At 36.0% G+C, this 22,437-nt stretch overlaps 1 protein-coding gene across 1 annotated transcript; it reads right to left on the bottom strand.

Moving 5' to 3' along the window:
* Positions 1 to 1,399: 1,399 nt before the first annotated feature.
* On the bottom strand, positions 1,400 to 22,175 carry LOC136802596 (stimulated by retinoic acid gene 6 protein-like). The gene is made up of 20 exons (XM_067059350.1): positions 22,061 to 22,175; positions 20,455 to 20,544; positions 17,176 to 17,419; positions 15,957 to 16,038; positions 15,173 to 15,258; positions 14,693 to 14,853; positions 14,195 to 14,315; positions 12,977 to 13,175; positions 12,037 to 12,161; positions 11,297 to 11,370; positions 10,940 to 11,001; positions 9,890 to 10,034; positions 9,462 to 9,537; positions 8,961 to 9,048; positions 7,891 to 7,939; positions 7,322 to 7,439; positions 6,430 to 6,528; positions 5,335 to 5,498; positions 2,864 to 2,998; positions 1,400 to 2,291 (listed from the first exon to the last, which is right to left on the bottom strand). The coding sequence occupies exons 2-20, from the start codon at positions 20,459 to 20,461 to the stop codon at positions 1,486 to 1,488; spliced, it is 2,841 nt and encodes a 946-aa protein (XP_066915451.1). The 5' UTR covers positions 20,462 to 20,544; positions 22,061 to 22,175; the 3' UTR covers positions 1,400 to 1,485.
* Positions 22,176 to 22,437: the final 262 nt, after the last annotated feature.

The following is a 22,437-nucleotide window of genomic DNA, read 5'->3' as shown; positions in this document are numbered from 1 at the left end:
TCAACACACTTTGACTATTGTAAAGCTGGCCGGGTTATTTTTGAAATAATTATTTTACTACAACACGAAAAATTTGACGTTTTTGGTCAGGAAAGAATATTCTCTTTCCATTCTAAGTCAGGGAAAACTACTCTTCTCAACACTTTTTTTAGGGAAAAAGGGTGGATTTTAAAGCAAAAGTCAAGGAAAATTTTTCGCGCTCGCTTCGCTCGCATTATCTTTTACAAACTTCCTTTTTTGAGGTAGGGCGTTTAACTGAAATTTGTGTCCTCTGGTCTCTGTGTCGTACCACCTCTTTGGAGCGTGCGGTGTCCGCGGGGTGTAATAGTTGTACTGTATGTGGCAAAAATATTCTTTTCCCACAGTTTCTTCCTTTTTTTATTCAAGTTTTTCTTTAAGTGAAAATTATCTACAGAAAAAAATTCGGTATCGGAATTAGTGAAATATTTTTGCGGAATATCGGAAATCAGGTCAAAAATGCTCGGAATTTCGGAAATCAGAAACCCCGTACGCCCCCCCCAAGTAAGGCTCACTCCTTTCACAAAAATGTCATTTTACGCTTGAGACGTATGTACGAAATGTTAAGTCTAGTCTTAACCTAAGAATGCTATAAGAATATTTTAGGACGATTTTCCCAAAAAAGTTAAGAATATCCATGATGGTATGGATTTACACCCTTCTTATAAAAAAAGCATGTACTAAGTAGACAGCTAACCGTATCCTGGGGGAGGCAAAATTGGGTACGGGGACGTGCCGCTTGTCAGGGTTCCTTTTTTAGGCTCTGAAGATATCTGACAGGTTCCCAAATTTTCAGGGTGGAAACAGAAAGTTTTTCGTTCTGACAGGGTCCCAATTTTGCCAAAAATTCATATCTGACAGGGTCCACTTTTCAAACTCCAGCGGCACGTCCCCGTCGGCCGAAGGTTAATGCCCCCCCCCCCGGGAACCGCACACACTCAACTATAAACTAGGGGTGGCCTTGACTGGAGAAAAAATAAATAAATCAACATAAAAATGCCAAAAATGAACAGAAGTGACGAAAGCCGCAGTGAACATATTATAAAGCGGCCGCCTCTGATACTTTCTCAGAGCATAAAGAACAGGTTTAAGACATTCTAACAAAAAGATTTATGTGAAATTCCAAGGATGAAATAATCTATCACATATCTGTCTGCTTTGGACAAATTCAACTTTGTGTTAAACTTTTTTTTGTCTGAAGTTTCAACCAAAATGAGCTTTTCAACCTCTTTGGCTTTAACATCAAACTAGGTTTCTTGATTGTACTTTCTTCTAATCATTTTAAGCTTATTGGGCTGACCTTCCAGCGCAGCTGGTTTATTTAAACCCTCGAAAGTCTCTCAAGGGGGTACAAAAACGATAAATTAGAAAGGGCCCTAAAATTACGAAATATTGAAATCGAATCACTCAAAGGTTCATAAAATCTGGTGATTTTGGAAAAAATATTGGAAAAATATATCTAGCAACTCATACCAAAGCATCGAGTTTATTTTGTGTCTTTTTATCGGTTTCGTCTACACCTTCATTTATATGAACTTCTTCCATTTCGATATTTAGCTCACATCTGTTTCTTTGCTCCCCTTTCTCTCTCCTCGGTGATACATGGACAACATTTGGAGTATCTGCTGATTCAGCATTAATAATACTTACTTCAGTTACGCTTTTGATCATTTTTTGAACATCTAAAGACTCAACTTTTTGTTCTCTCGTTGTTGAAGAGTTACTTGATACATTTGAAGTTGATCTTTCTCTAAATTTCATGAATTGTAAAAATTTCTTAAAATTCTCATTCGCTTTATATTTCAAAGTATCCGGAAGACTCTCCTCAGGCTCCACGTCGTCACTTGTCTCGTTACTATGATGTTTACAAAACTTTTCGAATTGCAACCATTGTTTAAACTTTTCACTTGTGGTCAGTTCTGGTGATTCGCTGTTATAAAGGTCTGTGCGATATTGATAACCAATAGCAGCCGCTCTCACATTATCAATATCAACATTTGATTCTCCTTCAAGCTCTTTCCCTGCGTTAAACTGCATAAATAAAGCACGCGTAAGATGTTTTACGGGAATATGACGACGTATATAATGTCCGCGGTATCTACGTATCGACGGATTTTGTATTAGAATTACGGCAAGATGCCATCGGATCTGTGCGCTACGTGATACGTCTTGAGCGGTTCTTTGGCGTGATTTATTAATTGATAATGGGCACCCGTTAGCACCCCATTCTGCGTTGTCAGCTGAACCGTAGGTTTTCAGTAAGACTTTGGTTTCTAAAAATGTAGAATTTTGGAGTAAAATATCTAGCTTTACTTTACACATATTGACCAAAACCAAATTTTCGGAAACCAAGAATCAAAGAGTTTTTAAAACTCGTTTTTGGAGAAAAAAAAACATAGTTACAGAAACATACCATACGGATAGAATTAAATGATGAACTATTGGATGTCTTTCATGATGAACAAAATGAAATTCAAAAGCCTACGTTGTCAAATCCAATGGCGAGTTTGTAAGTTTTTAAAGGTGACCTTTTTTCGGGTGAAAAATGCTGGGTGAAACATGTGTACACCCCTGTGTCACAAACCCGCTGGAACCCTAGCCCCACTGCAAAATTTGGCAAAAATTTTGTCACTGGCGGAAAAATACCCTGGAATTTCAGCCTCAATGGGAAATTGATTTTGATTTCATCCGTTCAAAATTCAATGTTTAAAAATTGCATTTGGGTTTTTTAACCTTGGAACAATAGAGATTCTATCTCTATTGGTATTTCAATAGTAAATATCTATCCCCATTGAGGAAAAAAGTTCCACCGGGGTTTTAAGACAGGGATTTATATGTTACTTACCTCTTCTGACAACTGTGAACTCATCTTGTTGAAGAGATTTATCGATGTGTCCAAGTAAAATGCGCACGAAACAATGAAGGACTGGATTCGAGTGTTGATGCTCAACCATGAGGAAACCAAGATATGCTAAGAAACCTGTATAAAAGTTATACAAATAAAATTGATCAGAAAAGTAAAAAGCTTGGAAAAAAACTTTTATATCATCAAGAAGCAACCCGAAAAAGGATGAAATCAAGATTGGACTTATCTTGTATCATTGTAGTATTAAAGGTTTTGTTTTTACGTGTTCCCGTTTCATATCAGACACATGTTTCATATCAGGACAATGTCTCCCTCCCATTGTTATATTGTGCTGATATAAGCAAAAAATGTCTTTCTTTTCCTCTTTCTCACTAATCTTGCTCCACATCTGTATCAATTCAATATCAAAAAGGTTGCACTCTTATTTAACCCTACAGTGGAAACTCTAATTAGCGGACACCATCGGGGAAAGGGGTTAGTGTCCGCTAATTAGAAGTGTCCACCTTTTAGAAACTTTTGATCTCGGAGCTCCAATTTTGAAATTAGGCCATCCCAGGGTGTCAAAATACAAAATTGGGGTCTAAAGTACTTATCTGCAGACACTAGGCCATATAAGAACAAGAGAAAGGTTATTAAAACAGAGCTCGAGTGACTGGCAAGAGGTTAAATCGAGGTGGTGGGTACGGACTTGAAGTGCCAGTGATTTATGATTTCTTTGGCCCACCTAAGTTCGTTGGATGGGTCAAGGGAAAACTGGAAATTTGTAGAAATAATTTGAATAATAAGACTAATAAGTGCTCGAAATAAAAATATCTAAAAAAATACCGTGAATAGCACAGGTCAAAATCATATATTGACGCTGTGCCGACGAATCGAGATTCTATTCAGCGCGCAATCAACGAAGACAAAAGTAACCATGACGACCATCCAAGATCTTGGATGAGGTTCAAAGTTGATATTTTTATTCCCGTCGTTGAAAACACAACTTACAAAAAGTCATCAATGCTTTGTAAAAAGAGTCAGTGATAGAGAATCATAACATAAAGTCTGTCTATTATTTCGATTCAATTAAAGTGACATTTCCATAATTAAAAGTTTAGTAATTACTGTTATACATTTGGGGATCATATAAAAGATTTCTTTCGAAATAAACTCATTTCAATTACACTTGGAGGTTTCTGGGGAATTCGTAAATAGTAAACTGCATACTGATACAGCCTGCTAGACATTAATATGGTAATATTTGCTCTTCATCTTTGATTTTTTGTACAGTGATTAGATTGACACATGCGCGATAAAATTTATATAATTTGTCTTCAGAGGTTAATATATTTTTTGAAAACTTAACCTCTGATACTCAGGGTACTAAAAAAATTGTTTTCGATTTTGGACGTCTGTGACCCGTTTGATATTCAATGTCCGCTAATTGGAGAGCTAAAATAGGGGTTTTGGCCATTTCGTGCGAAATAATTTGTCCGCTAATCAGATGTGTCCGCCTTTTAGAGTGTCCGTTAATTAGAGGTTTTACTGTATTAGCCCCGGGGGGGGGGGTAGAATCTACCACGCTGATGTTCTTTTGTGTATATCTCGGAGAAAAATGTTTGAAACATCTTGAAATTTTCTGACTTTCAATAAAATCTTATTAAGAGTACTTGAGCAAATTTTTAGGGTCATAGGTCTTCTAGGTCAGGTTTTCTGACTTTATTGTGAAACATGACATAAAACCAAGCTAAAATCGCTCAAAACTCAGAATTTTAAATGGATGACGTCATCAAAAAATTTTACTTCCTGGAAGTTTCAAGTTTGTATCATGATGGAGAACATCTGTACCAATTTTCATGGCCATAGCTCTTCTAGATAAGAAATAATCGAGGGTGGTAGATTCTACCTCCCCCCCTCGCCCCTGCGGCTTTAAAAATCAAAAAAGGTTGGGGTTAATAGGGTTAAAGACAAAACCTTTAATCTTGTTTTAAAATTTCTTAAATCTATTTCACTAAGCTAAATGTTGTGACGGGACCAGTCCAAGAGCAAGGTAGGAGGGTGCCTTCGTCAATCCCAGCCCATTGGGGCCTTCCGGAGCCTTTCTTATCAATATACCTGGTAGTCTACACAATAGACCAGCTCCAGGCTTTTAGGCCTTACTCTTGGTCTATAGGCACTGCCATAGGCGGCCACTAGTAGCCCCCTCCGGGAATTGCTTATTAATAGGTTTAAACATAATAGACAACTTTTACAAAAGATGCTTATCAATAGAGATTTCCAATAAAAGAATGTTTAAAACACAGCTGATTGGCTTAGGTTTTGAAACTCTCTATTGTTTCACGAAAACCTCAGTGCGCATGCAATTTATCTGAAGAATTTCAATATTCAAAACAAGAGCAGTGCTCATATCCCGAAGAGTAGGAGTTTTATGCTCGAAACGAAGGAAGATATGACGTTAGCCTATATACCTGGATCTCTTCGTTCATAAGATCTTGGTAGAGTGCTTTTCTGTAGCCTTGACAACATGACTACACCCAAGATGGCACCATAAGCAAGGCGTAGTAAACATGACGCAATACCAATAAAGACGTTGAAATAAAAGAGCACGTATGACGTAATATGGAAACCACGCCTAAAATAAAAAGACGATAAATTAGTATTTCGGAACTTACGGTAAACTTTCGTTTATACCATAGTCCGTATAAAAAACCTCGGTCTGGAAGACTTTTGTTTATTTCCATTTTGTTTCTTACTTGAACTTGTGTTGAGAAATTAGTTTGTTTTGCTCACTTTTTGATAATGTGATTAAATCTTAAATCAATCCCAAGAGGAGTACTTGGCAACTTGATCAAAGAACTGAGCAAATCGATTTTTCATCTTTTCATTATAACAAAGGAAAAGCTAACAAAAAGTTAAAACAATAAGCTTGCTGCTTTTTATAAGGACTATGTTTATACGAACTTCTATTACTCGAACTTGTTTCCAGTCTCTGTCAAAAGAAATCCTGTTAAAATTACTTTCAATAATTCGAATCTCTCTGTAATTCGAACAAATAATTATATTTAGGGTGCATGTCATGTGTGTCATCTGTGTTTGGAAGCCATTACGTCAGATTAGACGATAGACCAATGGATTTGCTTGATTCTCCTCGACCAATAGCGTAGAAGCTTTTGTTTGAAAAGTAAGGTTTTTTGCACGCGTTTATTGAGATCGATATTTAGTCTAACAGGCTCTGAATGTTCTCACAGGGTTCCCACAGCTTTCAAAATTCCAGATTTGAGGAGAATTAAGGAGATTTAAGAAGAAATTCTCCATTTTTTGAGCAGATTTTAAATGAAAATTGAGGAGATTTTCCTATATTTTCGTAAAGTTGGAAATTTCTCAACTTTTTCTTTTATAAAAGCAAGCTTCTCCACAAAATTTCATTTGAGGGTAGATTTGAGGAGCAAAACCAAATTTAAGGAAATTTGAGGAGATTTGAGGAGCCATGGGTGCCCTGGTACAGTAAAGTGCAGAATCTGCTATCTCAAGCTTTTTTATAATCTTTATAAACTAAAAATCACCTATTATCAACGCTGACATTTTCTTTACTGAGTAGGAAACATCCACGTGCCAAACCATTTTGAACGAACACTGCTATTATCGCCACAATCACTGATGGCCTGGGAAAAAAAGAGTGAAAAAATTCAAGGTTTTTCTAGAAAAGTCTATATGTTGAGGGGCATCTCAGGAGTAAATATTGTTTTAAAGGACTTCTCCCGTCTTTCCAAAGAAAAATTGGGTACCAGGTATTCTAAACGAAAATTTGTTTGAAATCGACTAAAGCCTCTTGGAAAATCTTTTTCAGGGTTCCAAAAACGGTACAAAAAGTTCTCACTTTCTTAGCTGAGTTCCGGTTGGTCATAATCCTCGAGAACGACCCTTTGAGAGCATAAATTATGAGTTTGCTCCCCTTTGAGGGACTTTTAAGGTATTAAAGGGTACCCTTATGGCTCGCGCATACAAGTCACCTGTTTTGCCTAAATACCCCTCCCCCAGGATATGAGTAGCTTAGGTCTGTCTCAAAAACATATTTAAAAAAAATTAACCATTACCATAATTTTTGAAAAGCATTAGCCGGCAGAAAATGAGCAAACCAATGACTTAATACGAAGGGTACCATGGATACCGCAAAACCAAAAATTGATGACGTCAGCAAAACTTGTTTTTTCAAATAAATCTAGTTTTGCTAAAGGTAACTTAATCATGGTCCCTTCTTATTAAATCATTAGTTTGATCATTTTTCGCCGGCTGATTCTCTCCAAAAATTTTCATGTTTTTTTATACATAACTACCTGAGTAGAACCCAGTAGGCACATAACGTTGTTTCAATATCCATCTAACGTTATATGGACGTAACCTTATAAACGTGAAAAGAACGTTATGTGCCAGCTGGGTAAAAATGTTCGAACTTACCAGTATCCTTTTATAAGTGTAATTAGGAACGAAGGGCCACCATAAAATAACGGAACAAAGAAGAATACACTTAAAAATGAAAAAATCAACCAAAACACAGCATGCTTGATCAAATAGCCTGAAAAAGTAAAAAAAGTAATTTCTATTCGATAATGCTTTTGTCCATCCTTAAGGCTTAGGAACATGAGAAGTTTTTTTTCGCGTTGGTGCAATGCAGCATGCTCTATCCCATCATTTTGTCCCTGAGACAATACTTTTATTAGTAGAAAGAAAAATGGGGTGGAGACACAAGAAAGCGTTTCAGGTTGGCGGGATGGAGCATGTTGCGGGCATGTTGCATTGCACCAACGTGAAGAAAACTTCTCATTCCCCCAAGCCTTTAGTAATGGTGTTTTTATATGGTACAAGAGATTGAGAAATCTTTCAATATAAAAGGCTATGATAAAATTAAAGATGACATGTATCCAAAGGTTTTTTAGATATACTGAATCTGTCAAATATTAATGCCTTTTCTTCAATACTGTGTCCGGCACTGTAATTTCAAGTGAAATTTTTTAAGAAAACCTTACCCCAAGCCGAATAACCAACTTGAAAGCCAGCATATTTGAATGATGCAGTCTATAAAAGGAAAATAAATGATAGCTGACAATTAGTCTGAACTTTTGGTTTAGAATAAATTACATTTTAAAAGAAAGATTATAGGCACACTTTCCCAAGTTATACCCAAAGCTTTTAGGATAAATGTAGAACTCACACTCTTTGGTGAAAATCATCCCTAAGATTTTGCCATTCACATAAAACACTTCGAGGCCACTTTAATGGGATTAAAATTCGCGAGATTAAATTTAGCGAAGCAAAAAATTCGTGAAATTCTTTGGATTTAATTTCGCAAGTCAGCGTTTTGAAAGATTTCGCGTAGATTTAATTTCACGAATCACCCTGAAAATAGCTGAAAATGACCATTCTTTGCCACAAATAGAGAGTTTTGACTGGTTCCTCAAGATTTCAAAAATTTCACGTAGAATCGGATTTTCATCGAATACGGGAGCGTATCGAATAGTAAGAAGTCTCCCTAATCCGATAAACACGAGGTAAATATATACAATTATAGAGCTGAGAAAGAAAAATATAAGCGAGACTCGATTGGTTTGAACGCGAATCAGGACAAATGTCTAAGTTCTTGCTGAAAACCTAAGTTCTTCGGAAGAAAACTTTCGATATTTGCCTGTTTTGAAAAGTTTTGAGGAATCGAATTTCGAAATTATAACTCAAACGCAAAAAAATCGAAAATTTGAATTTCGAACTCCGTCCTAAAGGCCTTTTATTTTACACGCTAGAAATCGAATAAGAGAGCGAAAAACCTTCAAGGGACTTCAAATTTTCATCGAAAACGGGAGCTTATCGAATAATAGAATGTCGAATAGTAGAGCGTAGTTTATGAGAGTTTCTTAAGGAAATTTGACGGTGACTTTCAATTTGATCGAAAATGGGAGCTTATCGAATAGTAGAACGTCGAATTAGAGAGCTTCAACTGTATTCCCCGTGGGAGGAATTGCACGGTGGTAATAGGTTGAAATAAAGAAATTGCAATACCAAATGAGACATACTTTTTGCCAATCTGAATCATTGGCATTCTTACCATGAGATCTCCAGCATTCAAAGATCCTTTCTTAATTGATGATGGCAAAAATGATCGATCACCTCTCCGTAGCATCAAAACATGACGTCTGGAGTGTTAAATAGAATAACTTTTGATTTTTGGTTCGGATAAAATTTCCGCCACATGAACATAGTGATTCCAGAAAAGGTTGTTGAATAAGAAAGACAAAATGAATGAGCCCCCCCTCCCCACCAGTCATCTTTTAAATCACGCAATCCCGCAAAAAAAGATCAAAATCATGTATCACGAGTTATCTCCTTTCTATCACGATCACGTTGATCACGTTGGTTCCTTCGATCACGCAATCACGCAATCACGCACTTTAAAATCTTAAATCACGTAATCAACGTTTGAAAAAAAACACCAATCACGCCATCACGAAAACCGCTGGGGGCCTCATGAATTGCCAAAGTATGATGGAAAAGAATTCTCATATTGATCTTCATACATTTTTTAAAAGATTAATTTAAAGCCTCTCACCTATACCAAACCAGTGAGTTTAATACGGTTAAAACTTGCAAAACGGTCGCCCATAGCATTGCAAGCCACCAACACGCTGAAAGGTAGAATGCAAAGAATTTCTTTCGGTGAAATTTGTGCATTACAGAAGTAATTGTTCGATTTGAATTTTAGATGAATATACAGTTTAAGTCACCCTTATTCGAATAACTCTGTAATTCGAATCAAACCATTGGTTTCTTCAGTTAAAAAGTAGTAAAAGACTCTTTGTAATTCGAATTTTTCTCTAATTCGAAGAAACATCTTGGTCCCTTTAACATGGTATTAAAAAAAAGTAAACTGTACTATAAATGAATAAACCTTACATGATTAAACCCATAACCAAGGTATAAAGTTTTATGTTTTCAATGGATAGCTAACAAATAGAGAATTTCAAACCAAAGAATTACCTTGAAGGCCATCCACGTGTTTTTGAATCAAGGGAACGGGCAATTCTATATTTTTCGCCAACCAGATGATTCGTTCTTTGTCCAAAATTTGATTCCATGTTTTCGTGAAAATAATATAACCGTAGCTCACAAGTTGCACCAAAATCTACCAGAATGAAAAGTAGTAAGGAATTTCAAAGAATCTAAAGCAATTCTCTAATAAATGATGCAAAGGTACATCTAAAACACGAAAGTCAAGTCAATAACTTTTTAAAATTTTTTTTTTTTAGTATCAGCACCCGGGAGGGGGGGGGTACTAGGGTTGGCGAATGAGGGGTATGTGCGAACGGGACCTCCGAAAACAGACCCTTAGAGAGACTGATTTTTGCTAAAAAAGTGACCCTTAGAGAGACTTCTTGAATTTATTTCTCGATTTTTGAAAAAAGTCATACCCTTAGAGAGACTTTATTACAATTTTTTCTCTGGAAATCAAAAAATTTCCTAAAAATCCTGAATTTTCCGACCCTTAGAGAGACTTTGAAAGGTGAAAAAACCGACCCTTACCGTCCGCACATACCCATCACCCATTTTTGCTTAATTACCCCCCCCCCCCCGGTATCAACAGCAGCAACCTTCTCAGTTTTATTAGAAACCATAACCCCTGCTTTCAAAAGTTTCAAGCGTTTTGAAGCTTCGAACACGCCTTGCAATATTTTGAAGAAAATTTCGGCTGTGAATAATTTTTTTCCTGATTAGACTTCCCCGCAATCCATTTGAAGAGAATCTGATTTTCATTATCTGAAAAAATGTTCTTCTACCTCAAAAAATCAATGACTGTTGAAAGAACTTTAACACGTTTATGTATTTGCACTTTTTAGAGCAGTAGAGAGATTTGGAAAAACCGCAGTTCTGACCCGCAAAATCGAAGACAGAAAAAGTGCTGATTTACCGTCGTCTTCAGTTAATCCGGATATAGAATAATTAGGAGACTTTCACCGTCGTAGAAAAACCCACATAGACACACTTTGTGTGCAAGGCGAGGCGTGGGTATCGTTAGACACCTTTACTTACCAAATAAACAGCTAAGATCCCAATAAACGTCGCAATCATGATTCGCGTAGAGTATTGAAACCCTGGAATCATAAGAAATAGAATTGTTAAAAATCACAGACTTTCCATGCAATATTGATTACTATGTAGAGTCTTTTTAACTCGAAAATCTAACTCCAAAGTCTCCTTAACTCGAACAAATTTGTGTTCCCCGTGAGTGTTCGAGTTATGAGGACTCCACTGTACAATATAATTCAATTATGGTCTTTTCTATATTAGTTATGTTTGATAAAATATTAGGTTATCTCAAAGTACACCAGTTTGTACACCGGGTTTTGCAGGGGAAAAAAGGTAGTAAGAAATTCTTGTTCAACAAACCTGGCTTAACCTCGTAAGCTTTACTTTTGATGAAGTTTAAAATTTTAGTTTGAATGGGCGGTCCATCTGATAATCTAAAACAAGAAGGTTAAAGAGAAAATAACATACCTAATGTTTACCAGCTGGGATGTTTAATAAGGTTTTGAATTATGTTTTCGGCTTTGAAACTTCTTTTTCATCATCAAATCCTTCTCTAAAACTTTTTATCCCTTCTAGAACGAACATGGGCCTCAGCGAGCCATTTGGAGTGGGGGGTCGGATATTTTGGAAAAATGGCTCCTACCGTTTGGGTGACAAAGAAAATTTTTACACCCTCAAAACACCCTAAAACGTTATTTAATTAGGAATAAAAACAGTTTTTTTGATTTGATTTGGTCTGCTTTTAAAGTTGTTATAATGTACATAAGAAATGGGCTTTTCTAGAAAAAAACCGTATACCCCCTGTTGAGGAGGTCCATTTCCGTTCCAAAGGGGTAAGGTTTGATATGTGGCGGAATTCCATAGGGAGATGCAAAAATCTGCCTAAAATAAATGGAATTCCGTGGGGTAGCTTTTTAAATCCTACTAAAATTCAGAATTCCAGAGGGGTTTAAACCTAAAATTACCTGGAATTCCAGGGGGTTGCAGCATCTCCAACCACAGAGGGATGGACCTACGGTTTTTTTCTGGAAAAGCCCAATGTCTGCAAAAGGTGCCCCCGTCAACTAGACAAGCTATTTAGAGACAAATGAACGACTTACACATTTTCCCATCTTTCTTTTTCTCGTGCCACAATATGTTTTCGGAAGACGTCTTTGACGTGGATGTAATGATAACCTTTTTTCCAATCATCTCTGTAATCGTTGAACAATAAACCAACCCCACTCTGAAAAAAATTCGTTTTTACACATGTCATCACCAAGAAGAGAACAAATGGTAATAGTGTTTGAACCGAACGATACTTTAGTAAGAAAACTTCCTTCCTTTTCCCGGGAAAAATAGTCAGGATGGAAATCAATCCGAAAAAAACTTTCACAAGTTTACCTTTCCCTTTATAATTTTGTCAAGGAAAAGTGACGAAATTTTGGCCAAGTGACGAACATTTTTCCCCGACGAAAATTTTCCCCAGCCTTAATGCGTTTACCAACTACCAGCAAGTAACGAATATTTTTCCCCGACGAAAACTTTCCCCAAAGAAGTTTTCCCCTTGAAGCAAACTCCAGAATCCTCAGGAAAAAACATTTTTGAAGACTAAAAATTTCATGGATTTAGGGAGCAAGCACGGCTGGATCTGATGAATTATTAGCCATACGTTTTATGGACGTTAGTGTACGTTGATTTTTGATGTTCTGTGACAGCTGGGTGGTATACACTCCCCTTTCACAGACCCACTGGGACTCTTTCTTACTGTAAAAGTTAACCAAAATATCGTCCCCGATGGAAAATTAAGTTCCAATTTTTGTCTCACTGAAAATAATCAAATAATCCAATCCTCGCTACAAAATATTTTGCTATTTTCCCTATCCCAACGAATTTTCTGACTTGAAAACAAAATAATTTAAATCAAGCCATGAAAAAAATGGGAATATCGACCCCAACGAGTTTTACCCCCAGTGGCTAAAAAGATTGTACTGGGTCTGCAAAAAGGGGCTGTGGTGGTTATAATAAACTTGAAAACATTGTAATAATTTTGGTACTCACAGTTCTTGGTTTCTTCCATCTCTTATAAAGAATTCGAACGAACGTATCACCAAATAGATACAGCAAAGCAAACAAACAGCAAAACCGTGGAATGTCTTCAAAGATGACAATATATCGCCGTTTTGTTTGGTTGACTCGAACGAAGATTGGCCAACATTTATTGGCAAGTTTCTGATGCTTTGACATTAGTTGTGCTGTACTGAAAAAAGTTATAAAGTTACGTTTGTTTATCCAGTCTATATTATGCTATAGTCTAAGACGAGTTTCATCTAAGAGGAACAAAGGTGAAGACGGGAGTTTTTTTCGGGGGTAGCTGTTGCCACAGACTCTATTTTCCACCGCGCAACATATTACGTTTTATAATATACCAACTATATTACATCATAATAATATATTATACGGACGATAGCATCGTCTAAAGCCAGTCAATCAACCAAAGACGATCAAACACTCTGCCCGTATGCCCCTAGTGAATATCTTTAACCAAGTGGGGTGGAATTTGAAAACTTTGAATTTCCCGGATACGCAAGATATTTTTGTTGAGTAGGGCCCGGGGGAGAGTACTAGGTTTGCGAGGTGACGAGTATGTCCGAGCCATAAATCGAAAATCGACCATTTGAGCGGAAAATTTCGATTTTCGTGAATTTTGGACCCTTTCAGTGAGTGGTTTGGTGTTTTGTAATAATTGGAGAGACTTTCGCATGTGTAAAAACGGGACCCTAATGGCGCACATACCACCCAACACCCATTTTGCCTAAGTACCCCCCCCTCCTGCGGAGTAGTAATATTTATAGATTTCACTTTCTTAGAAGAACAATATTTTGTAGATTAACAGAAAGATGGAAAATAGGGACGTTCGAACCAAAACTTCAAATGCAAATAAAACACCCCCTTCTCATAGACCCGGTAGGATTTTGTTGATTTTGTCCGCCAGTGGGGATAAAAATAACCGACTGAAACTCGATTGGGATTGATATTCTATTTTTTATGGGTATTTCTTTTGTTTTCAAATCAACGGGGATGGAAAAAAAAGCATAAGACTTTTCAGTGAGGATTGGTTTAGTTGATTATTTTCAGTGGGACAAATATTGGAGGATAATTTTCCACTGGGGACGATATTTTGGACAATTTTTCCAGTGGGAAGGGGTCCCAGTGGGTCTGTGAGAAGAGGGTGTAATAAATAAGAGACTAGAAATATTAAATTATTAATATACTTACTAAAATGCAGTATAACAGAACCCAATTAATGATCCGAGCAATCGATTTCTTAAATTATGAGCGATGAAGAAGGGATATGCAATGATGCAGATGAAAGCAGCCAATGCTACTTTGATGATGACTAAGAAAAGAACGAAAGATATATCGATGGTATGAAATGTTATATAAATGTTTTACAGTTAGACACACACCGGCCCTCTAACCCGCCCTCTAACCCACCCTTCTTACAATTATGGCGTTATTATAACGTTGAACTTCTTGTCAGTCAATATAAAAAATAGACTAAAGAGCTTTGCTAGGTGAACTTGGGCTGGAAAAATAGTTTTTGTTAAGAAGATGACAAAAGGGAAAAACTACGTTAAGGGATCTAATCCTGTTCTTTGGTTGAAGACTTGAAGAATGGGTTTTGCTATCTTTCTCCGACTCTAGGACGAGGAAACAAGAGCTTGTTGTTCACATTTAGAAAGTTTATGTTTAGATAGCTATTAGATTTCTTACTTGAAAAATATGGTGGTAGTGCATTCAATTCTGATGCATTACTTTCACCCACAATGCCCTTGTAATCACCGAACAGAACGTCTACGCATGAGTTCACCGTAACACCAAAAGCAAACATGTATGCATATCGATTTTCGTAGTTGTCCAGCATGTTTAGTGGACTATTGAAGGAACAATGAATTCTTTATTAGAGGATACTCCAAAAATTGACGGCCCAACTTCTCCTTAATCTGCCAATGAGTTAATCTAATATTATGATATCCAGAATAATGAAAAAGAAAATTAATTTGGGAAAAAAAGGTTGAGTAAATAAAATGGGTTGTTTGCTAACCTCCTTAGTTCAACAGATTTCTCATAGTTCGAACTAGGATTGTTGATGTTGTATATCTTGTAAGGTTTAAGGAAAAAAAACTCAACTCCTATATTAGAATCTCAAAAATTAAACTTCTTTCACCAAATAAGGATACTTCATTAACTTACACAACAGGAGCAGGTCGTCCAAAACAGCAACCCAATTTAAAACTTTTTCTTGATTTACCTAACGTTAACAGAATCAATAACACCAACTATAAAAAATGAAAACATAAGGTTTCTTTACGTGAGGGCTGGCTTTACGTTGGTCAGATAGGCGCAGAACCACTGTGTCACCAGGCGATTAGCCTGGGTTCGATTCCCGGAGGTGTCTTATGTCATTTAGCCCTCTAGATTGTATATACATATCGTGACCGGAGCCAGCTATATACGATTTTGGTCGAATTTCTTAGTAAACACCACTATTAGTGGGTCAATCACGGGTATTCGGCAACCAGGGTGCACTGTGCCGGTTTTACCACAAGTAAATGTGATAAAAGAATTAAGAAATTTTATAAAAATCCTACCCCTGGACCGTAGGCTTAACCAATGTAGCTTCTCAGTTTTTTCTATAGTACTATAGTATTTTAAGCGTACAAGCTTTTTCACGATTTTCGCGAATTTCAGCCTTTTTCGGGAAAGTTTAAGCTCGCGAAAAATTTTCGTCAGAATAGGAAGTCTGTAAAACTCATAATTTATAACTTAAACAAGATAAAATGTAAGATTTATTGCATTATTCAGCAGGTTGCATAAGTCAAAAGACAAAAGTTGTCTTGATTCGCAAAGATTTTACACCTAAATAGTGCGATTTTCAGACCTGCACTTCCTGTAAGGAACGTCTCCGTCAAGAAATGAACAAAACAGAAGCCAGAAAAAGCACAGATTTGCGTCTGATAAAAGAGATAGCACTTACGGCGAGTGAAACAAGAATCAACCTCATAGTTGCTTCCAGATTGTCCACACCACAATAAAAATCTTTTACATCTGATTCCAAACTGAAGAAAGAAGTAATTGTTATGGAATACACATATCAACCTTTAAAGCGTGTGAAGACTAGGTTCGAGTTTAACAGGAAATAATGACGTCAAAATATCTAAATTAGTAGGCTGCACGCACCCCTCCCCTCATATAGTTATAGCACTTTTCTACAAGTTCGTCATTTTTTTCTTCTTCATTTTGATCTTCATTTTTATAATCTTTTTAAAGTATTTTTTATTTCAAATTGTTCCACTCACTAATATCTTTCCAATGATACCAAATTTATAAAGATTAAAGAATTCCTTCAAAAGTTATAGGTAAATGAAAAAAGAGTGCACACTTATCGTGAATAGACTTTAGTTGCCAAAATTCTCATGGGAAATAAATTTGGCCTACATGAATTCATTATAACCCCCTTAAAGTCCAATCACGCCTTTAAGGGTTGAATAGGTGTATTCTGTCTGTGAAGCAAATGCAAGCATTTATGATGGCTTCAGGGCATTTTTCATATTACCTTCATCTAACGTTTTCTCAACGTTTAAAAAACATTACTTTAAGGGCGGTAGTTTTGCGATTTTTACTTTTTGAAGAAAATTTGTGGAAGAAACTTCCGCAGTTTCTTGTGAATGTTCAATCTTAGTAGCAATAACTTTCGAGAGTGGCTAGGGAATGTGAATAAAAAATTATTTCAAATTTCATTTTTTTTTTCTTCTAATAAATGAAAAATAAACTATTTGCACTTCTTCCTCCCATTCCAAATCCTAGTCACTGCGATAATATCAATAAAATTGACTCTCCTCGGCTTGTGAAAAACTTTCGCGATTTTTAAGAAAATTTAATTTTTCACAAAATTAACTTTCGCGAATTTCTTGTTTAATTTCTTGCCTGGCAGAAACTCCCGTGAAAAAATGCCAAAAACGCGAAAAACGCGAAAGTTTCTGCCCGCGAAAGTAGTCGGACGTTTGGTTTCGACTGAGCAAAACATCTTGCTCTGAAAAAACTCAAAACTAATAAATACGTTTTTTATAAGAACATTCAAAATTTTTGAAGACTTCAGATGCTCTTAATTGTTTAATTCCATTTTTTTAGAAGTGGTGCTTTAGAGTCATGTTCTTATATAGTTTATTCTCATAAAAACGCGTACTAAAACTTACCAATTCGTCCATAAACTTTGTGTCACGGCCCGCATCGTTTCATTGATATGAATACGAGTGATATTGATCATACACGGTAATGTGTCGTTAACGAAATTTTTTACAACCTCATCAGAGTTCTCAAACTGACGTTCGAATTCACCGTTCAGAAATGTGGTTAGAAGGTCTCCAGCGCTGTTTGAGGTGCGAAATGTCTGGTAGACGCTTTCAAGCACATCGAAATTCATTGCAGCAAAATTTAAATCTAGAAAAAAAGTTGAAAAAATTATTTCACTCATGATTTTAACCTAAGCGATCGTCGCTAATTCTCTAATAGCGCAAAAAAACATCCCGCAACTGCCTTGTAGCCTCGCATGGCAGATACTGAACTTAACGATCGACGGGGCCGTGCCGCTGCAGTTTGAAAAGTGGATAAAAAAAGAGGAAACTGAATTTTCTTCTAATTTCCACACTGCCAGATACAATACTTGAAAATTAGTAAATTTGGGACCTTGTCAGATATCTTCAGAGCCTAATAAGGCACCCTGGCCAGCGGCAAGTCCCCTTACCCAATTTTGTCTAAGTGCTTCCCCGGGCTTGTTAACCCCAATAAACCCAATAAAAATATTGGACTTTATTTCATTAGAACATATGGAACGAATTGGGACGGGATGGAGTTTTTACAAGATACTTCACTAATTGGTCATTTGAATCAAGATCTAGATGACGCGTTCTTTAGAAAAAGTAACAAAATTGTTTTATTACTGGTTAACGACCAACCAAATCAAATAAGAGCTTGTAAAAACTCCAGCTTGTCCCAAAGATAGTTACCCTCTAGATTTCTACTTGAAACTAAATTTTTATTAACAAAATTCAATGAGGAAGAATCAATAAAATTTCTAGATAAAATGCCACAACACTCTTTTCATAATTGTGTACAGACATGTAAGCAACATCTGATCCAAAGGTCAATCAAAAACATATTCAAATCTTTGCTTAGCTATCACTTATATGAACTGAGAGATGGATGTCAATTAACAACGCTTATGTAAATTATATTGGTAGAGGTTTTAGTATAAGAAATTAACTTGAATTAGTAATAAGAACATTTATTGCGCATATATCTATGTGCAATCTTTTGGAATGTTTTAGCAAGGTAGTTTATCTCTAAATCAGCCTTAAATCTACTAGATAGATCATGTCACTTAATAATTTGTCTCTCTTTGGCGAGTTTGCTCTAATTTTCAATGTTCTTAACTTTTTAAGTTTCAAATCTAAAAATGTTCTTAACATGTTCTTATTTTCCAAAATAAAAAAATAATGAATTCCAATATGGGGTCAGAAATTCTATCGTTCAAGGGTAAAACAATCCAGCGGGAATGGTTTTGAAGTGCAATTTTAAAACATTGAATTTCAAATGGGGATGAAATCAAAGTCAATTTTCCAGGGTATTTTCCCAACTGCTAAGAGTGGTGAAAGTATCAAGGGAGTTTTTTTAAATAAGAACAAATATATAAGAACATAAGCCTTCGCTGCAATGTGTTAAGATCTTAAGACCAAGTTAAGAACATTTTAAGGCTTTGTGGAAAAAAGACACCAGATTTCTTAAAAAAAAGTTAAGAACATCCCAAGGCTTTAACAATTTTAGATGTTCTTATAGAAAAAAATGTGTAAGTGTTTCAGTAAGCTTTTTCGTAAAAAGATTTAATTACGAGAAACGATTGATCCATGATGATTATAAAACAGACAAACGGTTGGACAATTATCCAACGATAAGAATAAATCTATTGAAACTGATACACGTTTTTTTAAAAGAACGTCCAAAATTTTTAAAGCCTTCGAATGTTAACTTTTTGAGTTTCAAGCCTGAAATGTTCTTACCATGTTCTTATTTTTATTTTTTTTGTGAGTATTTTTGTGTCATTTCCTAAGAAAATGGTTGTTTTAGAGTTTGAAAAGCCTTAAAATGTTCTTAGCTTGTTCTTAACATTTTGAATGGCCATCGATTTCTTAAGTTCTTATAGTTTGTTCTAATAAAAAAATAAAGTTTTTGAAGAGTAAGCTAAATACTGAAATACTAGGAAGTCATTAAAATTTGCCACATAAAAATTCACATTGCAAGCATTATGTATGTAATTTATATGACGAATATTGACAAGTATGACATCGAATTCAGACAGAATACTGTATATGGAATTTCTGAAAAAGGTTCAACAAGAGTGCATTGCAATAAAATACACATACAGTACAAAATTTGGCAAAAATTTGGTCGCCGGCGGGAAAAATACCAGAATAGAATTTCAGCCCCACTAGGAAATTTTGATTGCATCCCAATTCGAAATTCAATGCCTAAAAATTGCACTCAAAAATCATCCTCACTGGATTTTTCAACCTTTGAAAAATAGAATATCTTTTATCCCCATTGTGGGAAAAAGTTTCACTGGGGCTGTGAGACGGCTATTAAAGAGCCCCCGCCCCCCAGCGGCACCCCTAGTCACAACATCACGCAAAAAAATGTTCTCCATCACGCATCACGAAAATTGCTGAAATTTGTCATCACGCAAAAAATAGCGAAAAATAGCCCAGACCATGCATCACGCCTCAAATTTTAGCCATATCACGCCATCACGCCAAAAAATCTCTAATCACGCCATCATACAAGAAAAAAGTCCCAATCACGCCATCACGCAAACCGCTGGGGGGAACTCGTTAAAATGGGGAAAACAGAAAAAGCTCTTCACGTATTAGAGCTAACTTAGAGTGGAGGTGTGCACTCAAGGTGAGCGACCTTAAGGGTACATTTTCAGGCTGAAAATTCTACCAAGGTTAACCTGAAATCAGATTGTGAATGTTTTCTGCACACTACGCTGAAGCTCTAAAGGGATGGTGAAAACAATCCGACGAATATGCAATCTCAAAATCGTAAGGACTGCGTTCGTCTAAAAGGACTAGGAACGACAACAAAGTTACGTGATTGTATTTATGAAAAGGGCACCGTATCAGTTTTTATTTTTCCGGCACACAACAAGATTGTTATTGTAGAATTTTTCGCGGGAGGACTATTTTCCTCAGATGTATAATTTTCAAGCGCCTTCAGAGGTTTACCGTGCGCGTAAGAATATTACGAACAGCTGTTATTAGGTTAACCAAAGTGCACTGTAGCTGTAAGGGTCGGAATGAAAAAAAAGTGTAATCTTAGGTTTAAAGGGTGTAGGCTAAGCTGAATTTGGACATTGGGTTTAAAGCCCAAAGGAAAACTTAGAAAATTAAGAAAAAAAGACATAAAATTAAAAAGCTTACTGTCCATATTGTTGGCGTCAAACTCAAACTTCCAATTTCACTCCATGCTGACTGCACATTACTGGAAAGTTTTCAAAAACGTGACAATTCCTAAGAACAAAAACCAAAGTTGCTAGTTATCATCATGATAAGAAAAGTCTGTTAATCTGTGTACTCTTAAAATTCAAAACTTCGTTTAATAAAAATTTCATGTGATGAAAAATGAGAATGTAAATACATGAAAATTTTGATATGAAAGGGGAACACGTTGGTGTTGATTTCTCTGTTTCCCATCCGTTCATAACATAGAGAACTCATAGGCTGAGTCTCTAGGATATGTTTATCATATAGAACATATATTTGTTCACAATTTTGAATCAAATAAAAATTTCTGGTTTGAAAAATAAATAGGACTTTAAATTATTGATGGTTTTAAAAGTGAACAAAAAGTACAGTCTATATTTTGCAAGACTGAAGATCTCTAGGAAAAAAGGAGATGTATAACCATAAGTGTTGTAGATGCATGGAGGTGCGTGTAAATGCCAGTTTTCTACATTCCTATCAGTCTCTTTGAGGGTTACAAACACCCCCTTCTCAAGACCTGCAAGAATTTTTCAGTGGGGGTAAAAGGGGGGGGTTTCATGGTTGGCGGAGGAGCGGAATCGGCCCTTTTTTCGGACGGAGTGGTGGAATTTGGCGAAAATTTAGACGGAATTACGGAAATTGGGTTCTCTGACGGAGACGGAAAATTAGACAATTTTAGTGCGGAAAAACGGAATTTAGCAAAAAAATTTGCGGAATTTCGGAATTGGTAAAAGATAATCAAAATTTGCGGAATTTTCGAAAAAAATATTGAATTTCAAAGGAATTTTCGGTGACGGAATTTTGCTTCAATTTAAGACGGTTTGACGGAAATTGGAGAAAAAATTGACGGAATTGCGGAATCGGGTACCCCCTGAAACCCCCCCGTAAAAGAATAGCGGACAAAAACTCGATGTGGATTAATATTCCCATGTTTTTTTATGGCTTGGGGATTTGTATTCCATTGTTTTCGAGCCAGAAAACTCGGTGGGGATGGGGAAGATAGCATAACATTTTACAGTGAGGATCTGCTTATCTGGTCATTTTCAGTGGGGACAAAAATTAGAGTATAATATTCCACTACACGTTTGTTTTTATAAGAACGTCAAAAATTTTCGAAGCCTTCGGATGCTCTTAGTTTTTTGGATTTGAAGCCTAAAAATGTTCTTAAAATGTTCTTATTTTCAGCATTTTTTGAGTATTTTGATGTAATTTTTTAAGGAAATACATAGTCTCCAAAGCCTTAGAATGTTCTTAGAATGTTCTTAAATTTTTGGGCCTCGAAGCCTTATGTTCTTATATAGTTTGTTCTTATAAAAAAAAACGTGTAGGGACGATAGTGGGTCTATGAGAAGGGGGTGTTTACAAAAACATCAAAAAGTCAAATTTTGTCCTTAAAAAAATTACAAATCGTTTTCATAACTGATTTTTTCCATAAAAACTTAGCCTCTCTAATATCATTTTATCACAAGGTCCGCATAAACTCGTCATTCTCCGACCCTAATACTCCCGGGAAACTACTCCAGGGCTCAAATACACAACTTACACCTTGTCTTTGAATTAGTGAACGAATTTTTTACTTCAACCATTTTCTCTGTTTTCTCGTCAAAACTCCTCAAGCCCTCAAGGAAGATCTTTTACACTTAAACATAAAAAAATACTGTACAAAACTCTGGTTTGTCATATCTGTAAACATCTTGTTTAATGACAAAGTATTACGAGATACAAGATGAGAAATCTAGGGATCAAATTTCGTATTTGAATTAGACGTTAGACGTGATCCTAAAACTGAACATTGGCTTTTAACTTAAATTAAAACTGCTCAGGGGCACCAAGGCAGAATTGGGTACAGTGCCGCTGGTCACGGTCCAGTTTTTAGGCTGTGAAGAAATTTACTAATTTTCAATTTGTGTATCTGACAGG

This window comes from Clytia hemisphaerica, unplaced genomic scaffold (assembly GCF_902728285.1).
Source record: "Clytia hemisphaerica strain Z4C2 unplaced genomic scaffold, Clytia hemisphaerica genome assembly, whole genome shotgun sequence".
In the NCBI taxonomy this organism is placed as follows: Eukaryota; Metazoa; Cnidaria; class Hydrozoa; order Leptothecata; family Clytiidae; genus Clytia; species Clytia hemisphaerica.
The sequence above is the reverse complement of the archived record's forward strand: the minus strand, read 5'-3'. Positions and strand labels throughout refer to the sequence as shown.

Bases quoted from the DNA above. Each gene is read 5' to 3' on its own strand.
- LOC136802596 (XM_067059350.1), bottom strand. The intron at 16,039-17,175 runs GTAAGTTTTAGT...TTCTTTCTTCAG, and splicing joins CAAAGTTTATGGACGAATTG to TTTGGAATCAGATGTAAAAG. The intron at 5,499-6,429 runs GTGATTTTTAGT...TTTTTATTTTAG, and splicing joins AATGTCAGCGTTGATAATAG to GCGTGGTTTCCATATTACGT.